The following is a 15,699-nucleotide window of genomic DNA, read 5'->3' as shown; positions in this document are numbered from 1 at the left end:
GAGAGAGAGAGAGAGAGAGAGAGAGAGAGAGAGAGAGAGAGAGAGAGAGAGAGAAAAGAAAAAAAAAATCCACACAGGCACGGAGCATGTTACACTGTATAAAATTAACATGTGGTTCGGTTATCTTCAAAGTTGTTACTTCACACCTTAGAAAACGGTCAAATGCACAGATGCACATTTCTTTTAACGGATTATGCTTTCTGATCCATTTTCAAGACTATTAAAGTTTTAAATTATATGGAAGTTATTACTGGGGCCTATCTATCCAAATTATTTTTATCTCCAGTTAATTCAATTGTTCCAATAGATGGACTATATTTATGGAAGGAGCAGTGAAGGGATTCAGTGTTATTGATTCTATCAGGAAATGTAGCAGCACTGAACATACCAGGAGGGATAATAATTATGCTTAAGGATTACAGGAAATTATGTTAATTATAGATGTGTTTAACCAAAAAAATCCAAACTCATTATTTGGGTCTCAAATGCATATGTATGTATATGTATCAATACACATAATTAAGACAAACAAAAAGGATTTTTAACTAACTGCAGATTTTTTTTTAATTTATAATTCACTTATCTGTTGTTGCCTGAGGAACTAGAATAAAAATTGACATACATTAACCACAGTTACGGAAGACTTGATAGTCATTGTTTATGAAACACTGTGTTTACTGTACATCTGTGTAAAGTATTTTGGGAGATGCACACATGACTCAGATCTGAACCTTGTTCTATAGTGATTGGCAGCTGCGAGCACTAAAGGTACCTGAAGTGCTGACTCGGACACAGACAAAAACACATCACTCAAGTGACCTCTTTCACCTTTACATCAGCATCATTTCTACTTTCATTAAGCATTTAACTACTTCAAAGAATATACTAAACATTTCCTATGCATGAACTCATTTAATCCTCACAACAATCTTATGGAGACATTTTCAGCCCCATTTTACTAATGAGAAAACTTAAAATCAGAAATTTAATAACTTGCACATTTGCAAGTGTGTCTATCAGAAAAGACTGTGCTATTTATTCTGCTCTACAGAATGTTTGCTAACAGCAGAAGAATAAAAAAGATGTCTCTCTGAAACACTTTTCAAAGAAATATTTAGGAGTAATTTTCAAAGGCAGATCTCAATATCAAGGAGTACAGAAAATTGTCTTTGCAGAAAAGTAAAACAATTACCAAACTCTACATTAATCAGTTATAAATAAATAAATAAATCTCTATGGACAAAATCACTATTACTGGGAATCTGACGGATTTTTAATCGTTTTTGAAGCTGATGAGAAAAATAATCTTAGCAACAATTGCTTTTACATAAGCACTTTATAATCCACACACCACTTTTATGACAATATAATAATTTTGCTTATTTCCTATCAACTCATTGATGTTTATATGTACATTCATTAATTGAACAGATGAGAACACTGAAACTCAGAGCAGTTAAGTGACTTGCCCAGGATCCCACAGTTGGCATATATCAGGGCAGCCCTGATTCACTCATACAGAAAATGATATATGAGCACCAAAACAATGCCCCTAAGACTGCAACAAGCAACGAGACTAAGAAGGCAAAACCAAACCAAATCAAAACAAACAAACAAACAAATAAAACAAACCCAAAAATAAAAACAACAACAACAAAAACCAAAGTGTGCCTCTAAGGAACTCATAGTCAAGGGGGACAGACGTTCAAATGCAATAAGGGTGCCAATAATACCCAAAGGGTACATGGATGTGGAATCCCTAACCTGTACTGGGGGTGGAGAGTGTCTGCAAAGCCTCTTGAAGGATGCTTATCAGAGCTGAGTCCAAGGATAGAAGTAATTAGCAAGTAAAAGATGGGTAGGTGGAGGACAGGGCATTTTGGACCAACATGAAGAAGAGTGCAGAGGCAAGCTACATAGTATGTGCGTGGAAAAAATATGTGAATATTAGAGTGATACTAGACTGAAGTGAGTTGCAAAAGAGGGGACTAAGTACCCTGACACCACTATTAAGTATTTTGGGTATTATCTTGGAGAGATGGGAACCATGACAATTTTTTATGGATGGAATTAATATAACTAGATTTGTCTTTTAGGCAGATGAATGGGTTGTGTGGAGAATGGATTCTATGGGACAAGCTGGGGAGGCAAGGTAACTGGTTAGAGGATAAGTTTCATTGTTAGACAACAAAGGACTGAATTAAAAAGCAATGGTAAGAAGGTGAGAGAGTTGAAAAAATATTTAAAAGGCAAAATAAGTAGGATTTTGTGATTGGCGTAGAGAAATGAGAGAGTAAAGCATGACCCCACCAACACCCCAGCTATCGACTGGTGTGTATCTGCAGGTTGCACTGCCTTCAACTGAATAGAGAATACGAGAGAGTTCTGCTTCTGATGCCCAGTCTGCTCCCATTTTCACTGTATCACTAGTATTTCCTGTGAATTAGTAGTCACACTCTGGGTTAGTAGAAACCTAAAAGCTTAGACAGACCTCTGATAGTTGCTTCTTGTTTTACTGAAAGTGATGAATACTGTTCAAAGTCTAGCTCACTGGGACATCACTTAAGGAAGGGTCAATTATAAACTTTAGTGCCTAAGATACTTCAGCAAAACTTCTTGTTGGAAGCCCTGGGGTTCACTAGCAGAATGGAGAGAAGCGCTAGAAAACAACCCATTGGTAGCAATTAAGTAGCCAAAAGACAGCAGCACTGAGTCTTTTTTGCTACCTTTGTGTCTCCCTGGCTCTGTGTCAATCTCAGACTTGGAGGCTCAGTCTGTCAGAAGCTGTTAGTGTTTAATCAGTCCTAATGAGGAAGTGCTCTGTCCCTTCCTTGCATAGTAGGCACAAATACTTATGGGAAGCACCAGACAAAATAACAATTCTTTAGAACAGAATAGCATATGTATTCTTTGGATGATTCATTTGAGCATTCCTGTTGTATGCCAAGAATATAATTTAAAGAAATAGCAACATGACTCATGATACCGTATTTTATAATTTAAAAAATAAAACGGGATGAAATTGAGAGATTGGAGGAATTTCACATCAAGGGAAGAAAAATGAACATGCACTCATGAGAAAAGAGCTGGGATTTCACAGAAATCCTACTTGTCTGGTAGCAGAACATCACCGGCTTCAAAGATGTGTGGTATCTGCCTTTTCTTTTAACAGAGCAATTGCCAAAAGGGTAGAAAAGCAACTGCTTCTTGAGCTTCAAAGAAGAACTGGTCCCTGTGAGAAGCCCGCAGAGGAGTGCAGTGGGGTGTGACCTAACATCTAAAGCCCATCTTCCTGTGTGTAACTGGCCCAGCACTCAGGGCCAAAGGGAATTGGGAGGACTCAATGTCTTTTAGTTCCTATCGTAAGAGAGACAAACAAAAATGGGATTAGATTTTTCTTAATGGTTCAACTCAGTGAAGATAATATGGGAGTGCTTAGGAAATGGCTGGTACTTTGGAAGCCCGCTTTCAGTTTGGTTTCCAGTGACAGATGCAGCAATGGAAACAGGATCACTCTGGTGATAGAGCGTTGCAAATTCACTTTGGACGTGAACTTGTAACAGTAATAAGAGCAGCTTTATCTGTCAAGTGGCAAAGGGAGTGGAAAGATTCATAATACTATCTACTTTGCCTTGTTTAAGCAATGAATATCCCTGAACAGGCAAAGTGTCGTAAGAAATCTTAGATGTGGAAGACAAACTTGGAAATGGGAGAAATTTAGAGTTTAGGTGGCCTTATCTTCTTTCTTTTGTGATATCACTCCTCAAAAATGGAATTATTTAAAAGGTGTGGACATGATGGTCATTGTAAGTAAAGAATTACTAATTTAAAGGGTTTGTTATTAATACTATAGTAAATAAAATTCTTATTATGTTTTTGTTTTGAAGCTGCATTCATCATGCCTTTCTTAAAGGCTACCTTCAGCCAAAGGAGAAAAAAAAATACTCATTTTTTAAATTAACTGAATTGGTTCAAAATTAAAAACATGTAAAAAAATTAAGTTGGCTATCGGGATTCCAAGAAGAACCCCAAGGCCCACATGGCAAGCACATAATAAAGGCCTAATCGGTTTAGATTAAGACAATAAAATATAAAACAAATCTGCGGCCATTCTTGGAACACCAAGCTGAGGCATAAATTTTAGAAGTTTCAATGGCACACTGTTTAAAAACCTGGCAGGGTGCCTCTATGCATCTATTTTGTTCTGGTTAGAGTTTATATTTTATAGGTATGTCACAACTTATAAAATGGTTGTAAATACCATAGAATATATCTTTTTCCTTAAAGATGAGGCCACTATGCAATATGAAACGCTAGTTCAGAAGATAATTCTTTCTTTCCAAGACAGAATTGGCAATCCTAACACTTGTCAAGATGAGACATTAAAGGGCAAATATAACAATGGAATAAATCAAGCTTGAGGCGACATGTCTTTAAAAAGATGCCTGATTTTGTTTGTGTAATTGACGTTCACAAAGAGAATTTTTGAGGAGGTGTATAGATGTTATACATGTGGAGGAAAAATAGCAGCAGACCAACATGAAATGTAAATACATCATGGTAGTTTAAATTTAAAGGTAATAAACCTTGATTATTCCAGAAAATGACAGAATATCAAGTTCAGGTTAACTGAGAGTTAAGCAGAAACACTTTTTTTCTGTTGTAGTCATTCCAAACAGCATTCCCTCACCATTTTTTATTGGTCATGTAAAACATTAATTATTTTTCAATAGGCCAAATTACTGCCGAGTACTTGAGTCTCATTCTGACAATTCATTTTCCTGATACACACGCAAGTGAAAGGAATCTGGATGTTCTTTTTATTGACTAAAATTTTTGCAGAGGCACGGATGCACATATTTTTAATCAGAAACTTCCTAGTAACACCTAGATTTACTACAATTTACCTTTCTTACAAGTAAAATAAAGTGTTTCATTTTATAAATAATAACCAATATTTAGGTTTGGTTCAGTGGCTTTCACATTCTGCTGCCCGAGAAGAAGTAATCTAACCAATGCTACGTGAGATACGTATGTGGTACCGGTTTTAGGGGTACAGTGACTCGCTATTAACAGGGTGTGACCTCATATTTTACTCCTGGTTTGGAGTGCTTAATTGAAGCTTTCAAGTGGCCATGAAGAAGAAGCAGTTTTTGAGGATATTTGCTCATGGATAATCTTACTAGTCTTAGAATGAATTACCAGGAAACATCCCTGATTTATAGAAAGATAACCTGAGATGTTGAGAGTCCAATAATTGGAGAACAGTCACTCTTAAGAGGCAAGAGAATCAGAATTGAGGTTAAATATCTTCTGCTGAAAAATTTTCCATAATAATAACACTCCATTGCACATAAAATGTCATCATTTCTGTTCCCGAATGGTCATAATTTTCATTAATTTATCCAGTTGTTTTATAAAACTTCAACCTAAGTCTAACTTGGACAGCATTAAAAAGATCCAACACATTTACTATAAAAGCCAATAAGGAATTTTTTAAATAAAAATGTAATATTTTATATTTAAGAAGAGTTTTAAGTAATGTTACATAATAAATCACCATGACTATATTAGTATTTAGGATTTTTCATTTACAATAGTAGAGGAAGAATTCTCTGTCTAGAATATATCTGAATATTATTTTTTTACTAAATAACCAATAATTATTCAAATTAAGCAATAAAGCTATCAATAGTAATAACACTAATATGAATGTAATGCTCCTTATTTATGAAACGTTTATTCTGCAAAAGATAGTATGTTCAACTTTTATGTATATATAATTGAGACCTTATAAAAATGCTGTGAGGTTTGTATTTCTATACCTATTTTATGCACAGCACAACTGAGGCTCAATAAGTTTAAATATCCTATTCCGGGTCACACAGTTGGTAAACGACATAGACAGAATTCAGCTAAATTCTGTGTGATTCCAGTGTCTATGATCTTAGCTACATAATTCTTTGTAACACACTTTTCCCAGCTCTGGTAATTCCCAAACTCTAAAGAAATGTTTTAAAGCCCTTTATTCTTTCTATCAGCTCATAAGGTAGCTCCCCAATCCAGGAATTCAGGAACTTACATGTTTAAAAACATAATAATAAAAACAAATAACTGTGCCCCAATTCAGATACCCTAAATCAGCTGCTCCAGGCACATGACTGAGAATCTGTATACCGTGTTTCCCCAAAAATAAGACCTAGCCGGACAATCAGCTTTAATGCGTCTTTTGGAGCAAACATTAATATAAGACCCAGTCTTATTTTACTATAATATAAGACCAGGTCTTTATAATAAATATAATATAATACAATATAATATAATATAATTATAATATAATAAATATAATACCAGGTCTTGTATTAATTTTTGCTCCAAAAGACGCATTAGAGCTGACTGGCTAGGTCTTATTTTCGGGGAAACATGGTATTTACCAAGCTTCAGATAAGTTTAGGTATTCAAGTTCAGATAACAAACTTCATATAAGTTTGGCACACTCTGCCTGATCCTAGGTTTTACATTGCTCCCTTTCAAACACAGACCACCAGGCAGCGCTCATTGATGGCAATCTATTCAAATTCGATCCAACTGAAACTACTGTTGGCTGGCAGGATCAAAGCCACCAGAAAGGGCTTGAATTTCCCCTCGGACATACATGTGATATTTCTACCCCTCAAGCAGAAGGTTGGAGTCCATATTCATATTTCAAATTGTAACCAGTATTAATTAGATAAAGTGCCTACTAGATGCCCAGTACCAAGCTAAGCACTGTAAACACTATGCAAGTAAAACAACAAATAAATCCTTAGAGTAAAGGAAGGAATATTTAAGGAAATACATAGATAGTCTTGAAAACAAGTAGAATTGGGATTTGAAAAAAAAAGGAAAGAAAAAAGAATAATTCTGAATTTTATTTTTTTTTAATGTTGGAACTAATCATGTCTGTACTGAGGGTGAAAAATCAGTCCCCTTTATTTAAGAGAGTTTTACAAGTATCTCATAACTCCTACCTGGAGCACAGCATTTTGTTGCCCAACATCAATTCTCCAAACTAAATATTCATTGTATGAGGAGTGAGGGAAAGGAAGATTATCTCTAATCCCATACTGACTCAAATAGTGCCTTCTAAAAATGAACCACACGTAAAATGCAGAAATCAAAAACAACTACACTACTGAATTTCTTGTTATAATCGTTTCCTGCTATCAAATGGATTCATTTCTAATGAGTTTCCTTTGTAGTAACTAGCATTTTTTTTCTACATTTAATCTCAAATGAAGAAAAAAATATATACCTTCTCAAGTTTCCTTTGAAAAGTTCCCTGTTTTTTTCGTTGTTGTTATCTTTTACAGTTGGGAATCATATTGCTTTCTTTGACATATTGTGTATATTATTATAGCATGTTAAAGGTATTTTAACAGTGATGTTAGTAGGCATATATTAATATTTGATTAAAATACCGTCACAACTATATACAGATCTCTCATAAGTTTACAGAAAACCCAATGCAGTTGAAATAACTCAATTCCTCAAGTATTTGCTGGATTTGATCATTTGGACCCAATTTCCATTGAAATGCAAGTTTAGGGAGCAGGAATTCCATATGGACAACTTAAGGCTGAATTAGCTTTGGAATTGAGTTTAAAATTGCACGAAGAAACTCTAGTTTGATTTCAATGTTTAGTGTAGACACAGCAGAATGGCTATTACTTATAAAAAGCATCAGACTCCCAAGGTAAAGAACTTGAAAACATAAAGTGCAACACTACGTCTCTCTGACTAATGTGATAGACAATCAACCTCCCTGTCACAATTGCCTGGAGATAGACACACCTTTTCATGTCTTGTATTCATCCTAGGCTCCTTTCACTCCCTCTGGAGGGCTTTTGAACTTGGGTTTGACATCTCGTAAATTTATGCTTTCTCTAATGTGAAAGGGTTTTCTTTTCTTACAGTTTTAGCCTCACGTGGAGTTCAAGTCTAACTTAGATTAAAGAGAAGCAGTCCAGGTCTTAGAAATTCAATGTTTGTTCTTGATCGTTTCTTTTCTTTTTTCTTTTGTTTTTATGAGGTTCAGCTAAAAACCCCAAAGTGGGACATAATGGCTTTAGAGACAGGAAGGAAATATTCTTTATTCTTTATTTCTTTTTTCTACTGTAAAAAGCCCACAAGGCTCCTTTGTAGAAAGCCCACGGTAGAAGCACTCCCTCAAAAGCACCTTTTTCTTTATAATAGCGTTAGAGGACAGACAGTGTTCAGAAAAGATGACGGCACCAAGTGCTGCGAATGTCAGACCAAGAGACAAGCTAAGTGGTTTATGGCCAAGATCCCTGTTTACTCTATATACTTGTCAAAATAGGAAATTTTTTTCACCAACATAATGTTTTTTAAAGGTCAATGTCTCTCAAATTCCACAATAAACAATTTGTCCCTAAAAAGGAAAAAAAAAAAAATGAGAGACAATTCTCAGATGAGATATAGTGAGAAATAATCAGTATGACATCATGGAGAAAGGAGAAAAGGGATTACGAGAATGAAAAACATCTGGATCATGGATACAAAGGAGGTGACTGAACCATTTCTACATATTAGTTTAAGACATGACGCTAAAAAATAAAAAAAAATAAAAAAATAAAAAGACATGACGCTGACATTCAAAAACTGTAGCCATAGATGATGACATACATTTTGGCTCATATAACACCAAATAATTAATCTTTATCAAAATTAGCAGAGTGCCAATGCAATTCATTCACTTTATTGAGTGTCTGTTATGTCACAGGTACTGTGTCCACAGAAAAATACTGCAAAAGTCCCTGCTCTATGGATGGATCTTACATTCTAGAGGAGAATACAATCTTCTCATTTTTGTGTCCCAAATTGTAGATTCTCAAAAGCGCAGGATCTAAAAAAATGGTAGATGTGTTTGCATTCAAAGACGGAGTTTTTTGGCAATTGCTGTTATTTAATTAAGAGATTAAAAGGGATCTATGTTGGAAGATCCAGAGATTACAGCACATTCTCCTCCTCTACTTGACCAAGACAGAACTTTGCATAATTCTGAAAATGTAATTTGACTTCTGTCACAAACACTTATAGAGCTCCCACAGGCAAAACAACAATTTCCTTCAAATATGTTTGAAATAAAATGTCTAGCACTATTTAAAGCCTATAGTTAATATAGACTACTCTAAAAAAGAATTTTTTTTTTTCAAATATCAACATTATAATAAAATAACCACGAGAAAGTGCTCCCCAAACCTTACCTTGGACAGTCAAAGTAGCCGATGCTTCAGCTTTTCCAACCATGTTTTCTGCAACACAAGTATATGATCCCATGTCACCAGCCATCACCTTCCGAATTTTCAAGGTATGATCATCTCTAATTTCATATCTAGTGACATAACAAAAGAAAGCACAATTAAGTGACTTTCTATTTGAAAGATCTCATCATTGCAAATAAGACACATCAAGGCCTCAAATCACATGCAACATTCTCTTCAGAAAATTTAAAACAACAAATAAAAGTTAGCATGCAGATAGAAAAGATCTTGTTTTTACATTTATGTGGGATAAAATATTAAACTAATGTTTAAAAAATATTTTGGGGGAAACTTGGCACTTACTTTTTTCTTCAAGCTACTATACTCACACTAACATGAAAAGATAGTGACCGACAATTCTTATTATATGCCAAACATTAAGTGTTTTACCGATTTTATCTTTTAAAATTGGTATAACCATTATATGAAGTTATTATGCTCATTCCCATTTTGCACATGAGAAAACTGAGGCACAGGAAGCTAAAGTAACCTAGTGTTGGTCCTCAGCTAGTTTAGCAGCAGAACTGATATTTGAATGCAGTCTCCTTCGAAAGTTCAGTCGCCTTGCCTTATCTTCCCTCCCCTTCAATGCTGGGTTCCCCTTAATTATTAGTTGCACTTTAAGGTTGCACTTTAACCCTCTTTTACTCCATATAATATCCCTGAGTTATACTATCTATTATAGTTTATATATTGATCAACCCAAATATTTCCAACCCCTATTTCATCTAAGCTCTAAATTCATAATGCCAACCAATTAATAATTAGGTGTCATATTGCACAGGCATCTAGTATTTAATATGTGAAATAAAACTCTCTTTTCTTACCCTATCAAATAAACAAACTCCTTCTTCTAACACAATCTACCGGTCTTCCTTCATCAGCTCCCCATATTTAACAAATCATCCAATTCATTGATTCAGTTTCAGAAACTTCTTGCCACTACGGACCCCTTTCTCCATTTCATCTCTCAGTTCAGGCTATTCACATCACTTATATGTACAAGAACAATGGATCCTGACACTGGTCTCTCCCCACATTAATGTTAATATTCACAGTGCTTAAAAAAAAATGATTCTCTAAAAACTAATAAATCCCATTCATAATATTCTCTCATCTCATTAGTGTGCACACAACATAATTCAAAATTCTTCAGTCTATTAACACAAGCCCTTGATCATTTGACTTCAGTATTTCTAACGTGATGTCCCTTAACTTCTTGCCACATGCCCTATGAGCTAGCCATGCAAAATTTTCCACCATTCAAAACATGTTCTTTCTCAGAATTGCATGTTGTGATGTCTCTTTCCTTAGAATACTCTTCTCTCCTTGCGTATCGAATCAATACATATTTTTTCAAGACATTGCTCACATGTCACTTCCCTGTGAGAAGTCCCTCTTGATTCCCTGCTCCCACAGGTCTACCTTTATGTGACCAAAGGTTGTGCTGCTTTATTCTGTATTTATCCACACATGCCTCCTTCTGTGAGCTCCTTGAGAGCGGAAAGTATGTCTAAAGTGTGTCTAAGCCACTGCTCTAATCCCAACACCGAGCAGGGTCAACCCATGCATGCTGAAGGAATAGACACACTGGCAAAGACAGCCTAAAGACAGTGTCTGAAAGCTTCATTTCATTGCTCATTCCCTAAGGCTGGAAGTGTATCTCTGCTCCTAGCCAATTTAAGGACTTGACAGATATCAACAAACTCTGACCTCTTCTACTAGTCCCTGGGGATGCTGTAGCTAAGGAAAGGAAGCCCACTTTTTAATTGGTTCATAGTCATAATTTTAATGTGGTACCTCTCTTCCTTTCTCTACCAACCCCCGTATAAAAAATATGGTATTAACTGTGGTCTGGTTGAACAAAAGAAAATCCTTTTTTAGGGAATATCACATTTTATAAGGGTTCCACGGGCCGGCCAGAGTCATGAGTGTATAATTGTTATCTGAAACCCTCAGAGAAAGCATAACCACCTCCTGATTCTAATTACCTTTAGTACTATGTCTGGCCCCTGATCAGAAGTCTGGAATAGACTATTTTAATGACACATATGTGAACAGTGGTCTGAAGAGAACTGCAGACAATTCTGAGGGGATTCATCACATCACCAAATTCTGATCTATACCTGGATTTGGGCAGTTCTCCATCATCTTTCCTCCATCGTACCGTAGGCACAGGGTCGCCTCGGGCCTCGCATTTAAATTCCGCACTGTCATCCACCGTTACTGCTAAGTTACTGGGTCTCTTCACAAATGATGGTCTCTCTACAAGTAGAAAAAGCCATCTCAAGAAAAAATAAAGATGAACCAACTAAAAACGATTTTCCATGTTCAGTCACAACAGATTTATAATTTAAAATACTGCTTAGAAAATTATACCATAGTTCCTGACTTCTGAAAGCTCTTCCCTAGGTTTAGTGTTTCCTCCCAGTTTTCCTCCCACGTCTTGGCTGCTTGTGTCAGGCTGCTTTACTGACTGCTTCTCTGCTCTTCCCACCTCCTCACCCCTCATATGTTGGTTAGCCTTCTAGAAAGGTCATTTCTTCCTCCCTTGTATAAAGATACTAAATAATAATAGGAAACAAGCTTTACAGCGAGCAGATGAGAAAAATGGCACTTACCTAAGACAGTTAGCTCTGCTACTTCACTCTCACGTTCCCCAACCATGTTGGTACCAACACAAACATATTTTCCAGCATCACTTTTGCGAGTGTAAGTAATCATGAGCTTTCCTCCTCGTATCTTAAAATAAATAAATAAATAAATAAATAAATAAATAAATAATTCACACGCATACTAGTAAAACTGCTTAAGCTATGTTTACGTGACAGGTCTTCCTAAGTGAAGTCTACTTTCTAAGTATACAAACAAAGAATAATTATATCACAAAGTTGATGTGTAGTATTTGTTATATTTATAGGTAGTGACTTTAAACATAATGTATTCCAGTACAGAAGAGGCGAATATTTCTACTCACCTACATTTCACATAGAGTTATTATATTCTATATAACTAGAAATTTGTTTCCAAACTGGCCAAGTTCTTTCATATTATTTAGTTCAATAAGAACGCCCCCCAAAAACATGAATCATTTAGTTAGCGAGTGGAAAAAAGAAAAAGGGAACTCTTAATACCACATGATTATAATTAATATGTAAATAGATATTAGCTACAAGTAGCTATGTAATATGTAATACAATACATATTAGCTAGTATTATAAGATGTGGAAATCAAAATGTCTCTAATTACTTAATTAGCCAGAATTGCTTTAAGGGAATGTATCTTAATTGCCAAAACACTGGAGAACCTGACATGTCCTAAGAAATATAGGTGTTGCTGCCACCCAGTAAGTTTCTTGGGGCTTAGGAGGCCGAGTCTGAAAGACCCCAACAAATCATCTGGAAATTCATTCTGGTACATTCTTGAACATATCATTCTTTGAAGAATTAATTTTATAAACGTAAGCAGATTCCCAGCACAATATGTAGGCTGAAGCTGACCATGGATTAAGATTGGGAAGTGGAAACGTTAACTATCTTTACTTAAGTTAATATGCTTTTGGTGGGAATTGAGTCCAACTGCCCATGAATTGCTATAATGCTCTTAACCTTAAAACGTTTTGTCAAGAATAAGTTCCAGAATGTTTCTTCATGGGGGTTTTGACCTCACAGTAATTCTGTACGTGCATCAACTAAACAAAGGAGGAAAGAAAGAAAGACAGAAAGAAAACAGGAAGGAAATAAGGGGGGTGGGAGGGAACCATCCAAACAGAATTATTTTTCATACACTAGGAGTTTATTGAAACTACTACTTTATAAAGGTGAGGCCATACTCTTTCAGAAGGCTTAACTGGCCTTATTTCAATCCAGACATCCAAACTAGTTATTATGATAAAGTCTTTATGTATTTGAGCAAAATAAATATTAACAGAGTAGTTTTAATTTCTGTGGCTTTAGAACTTGATATTGTTTGACTTAGAAAATGATCATGATTCTCTAGGTACTATTATAAAAACCATCCAGAGACTTTTATTTGTATCGTTCATGACTCTATCCCTCATACCGAGAGTTATGACTGCACATGGTAGTCACACAAAAAATTTTTGTTGAATGTTAACTGCTTTTATAGACAAAATCTAGTCTGTTATCCAATGGAGCATTTCTATAAAGGTTTATAGCAGTTACAAGATATACTAATAATAGTTTTATTGGTTTCATACATACTAACCTAAATTTTCAAACAGAATACTACAAAGAAAAGAATGTCACCTGCAAAACAAATGTCACCTGTTAACTTCCAAAAGTTAACTATCGTCAATACTTTGTGATCATTCTTCTTTCCTCTCTCCTCCCCCCTCCCCCCAATATATGGATATAGATAAAGTAGAATCATGTGATATATGCTCCTCTGGAAGTTGAATTTTCAATTCAGCAATATATTGAGGCTATTTTTACATCTTACATGTCGAAGACACTGTATGCAGAGCCTCAGCATCAATTTCAATGACTACAGAGTATTCCACCATAAAATATGAATTTACTATATTTTAACCAAACTATTTCCTTATTGATAGATGTTTAAAGTATTTCATTTTCCCCTCTTATAAACAGCACTAAAATCTGCATCCTTTTGCATATATCTCTTCTCACGTGTGCAATGATCTTATAAGGTCTCAAGGTGGGTTTCTTAAATCAATGTATACCCCACCTTAAGGCTATTGGTTCACAGTGCTAACTATTTTATGTTTTATAAAGTTGCTTTTGTGTGAATATATCATTTAAATTTTGGTCTTTAGCATAACCCTACTGTAAGAGTGTAAGGGGAAAGTGTTATAACTTCATTTTTCACACAGCAGCTCAGAAAAGTATAATCTTGCTTCCCACATACCTCTGCTACACTCATCATCACAATATGTTTTAATTATGCTTTTAATACCAGAATTCCTCCCTGACTGTGAACTCAGAGGCAGAGAAGTATATCTCACACCTCTTTATATTTCCGGGACCTGTCACAATGCCCAGTAAATAGTAAATACTTTTGTGGAAGGAAAGTGACTTGCCCAATGTCATACAGCAATTTGGAACAGAGATAAGATTTTAAGCAAGGTAAGTGTTTTTGGCTACTTGAGATGCATAAATGACAAAAAAAAAACAAAAAACAAAAAAAAACCAAAAAAACCATAGCCCAGAGCTCTGTTATCATAGTTGCTGTTTAATAAACTTGAGTTCTTGAGGTTCAGAAAATTTGAGTATCAATAATAATCAAGATACTTCTAAGAAGATTCGTTGTAACCTTTCACCATGTATTTATTTTGAAACACGTAAACATTTCCAAAATCTTATGGAAACAAAATAATTCCAGCAGAAAAGAAGGTGATATATTCTATTCCTGATATGGAAGTTAAGTGATGTCAGATGTGGTTCTATATGTCCCTTTATTGGTTCTCTAACTTAGGACAAGATACTGTCTCTTCCTATGCCTCAGAAGCTAACCTTAAATGTTCTTGTATATTTAGATGGTCAGTTAATTTCTGAATGGATTGCACACTAATAAATAACAGTTATGGCAAAATAAGAGAAAATAAATACATGCTTTAATATTCTTTTTTGTTCTAAAACCTGTCAGTGATTTATATCTACAATAAAATATAAGGCTTTAAGAATAATTTTAAAAGATACTCAAATATGTAGAAAAATAAGAGTTGAACCATGATAAAACAGAAATAATTTTCAACAGTACAGTTTTCTGTTTACAGTTTCAGTATAACATAGTACTGATTTACTTTTACAAATCTTAAGTACTTGGGAATGTAGAGTTTTAAATCAACTTGCTTATGCACACGTGGGACATCAATTAACATTATATATTACAGTCCAATGCTATTATATTTTAAAAGAATCTGTATAATGGAGAAGGAGGGGAATTTAGTTAACAAGAGTTATGAGGAGACTGCCAGGAGATTCTCAGACATGGAAAAATTCCAATGTTGAGATGAATGGGAGGAAACAATAACTGAGGTGAACTAAAAATTCAAAGAAAGCTATAAAGTCCTAAAGAGTAGGTTGTACACACCCTGTTATTATAGCCTCAAGTATGTATTATACTTGGCTTATCTTGGAAGCAGTTTCTAACTCAATCTACCAGGAGACTTATGCTATGTGAATGCATAGTTATGTTTTGGCTTTAAATATAAATAGAAAAATTATGATTGTTTCATACAAATTTATTTTACATACTTCTTCGCTAAATCACATCTAATGTTCAAATTAAAAGTAACTCACCAGGCATTTTACAAAATATTTTATCTGCCCTTTGTAAGTAAACAAACTATAACCGCATGGACCACTATGGCAATTTTTTTTCTACAAGAAAACA

At 34.9% G+C, this 15,699-nt stretch overlaps 1 protein-coding gene across 11 annotated transcripts in view; it reads right to left on the bottom strand.

Annotated features, from left to right (window-relative positions):
- The window catches only part of ROBO1 (roundabout guidance receptor 1), a 1,112,802-nt gene that overhangs the window by 102,005 nt on the left and 995,098 nt on the right, over window positions 1-15,699 (bottom strand). For all 11 annotated transcript variants that reach the window (XM_019750008.2, XM_074333367.1, XM_074333370.1 and 8 more), the window contains 3 exons: window positions 11,945-12,065; window positions 11,450-11,588; window positions 9,267-9,394 (listed from right to left, as the gene is read on the bottom strand). In XM_019750008.2, the coding sequence (XP_019605567.1) occupies window positions 9,267-9,394; window positions 11,450-11,588; window positions 11,945-12,065 (388 nt within the window). The remainder of the gene's footprint in view (window positions 1-9,266; window positions 9,395-11,449; window positions 11,589-11,944; window positions 12,066-15,699) is intronic.

The sequence above is a fragment of the Rhinolophus sinicus genome, linkage group LG01, assembly GCF_036562045.2.
Source record: "Rhinolophus sinicus isolate RSC01 linkage group LG01, ASM3656204v1, whole genome shotgun sequence".
In the NCBI taxonomy this organism is placed as follows: Eukaryota; Metazoa; Chordata; class Mammalia; order Chiroptera; family Rhinolophidae; genus Rhinolophus; species Rhinolophus sinicus.
This window is presented reverse-complemented; position numbering and strand designations above follow the sequence as displayed.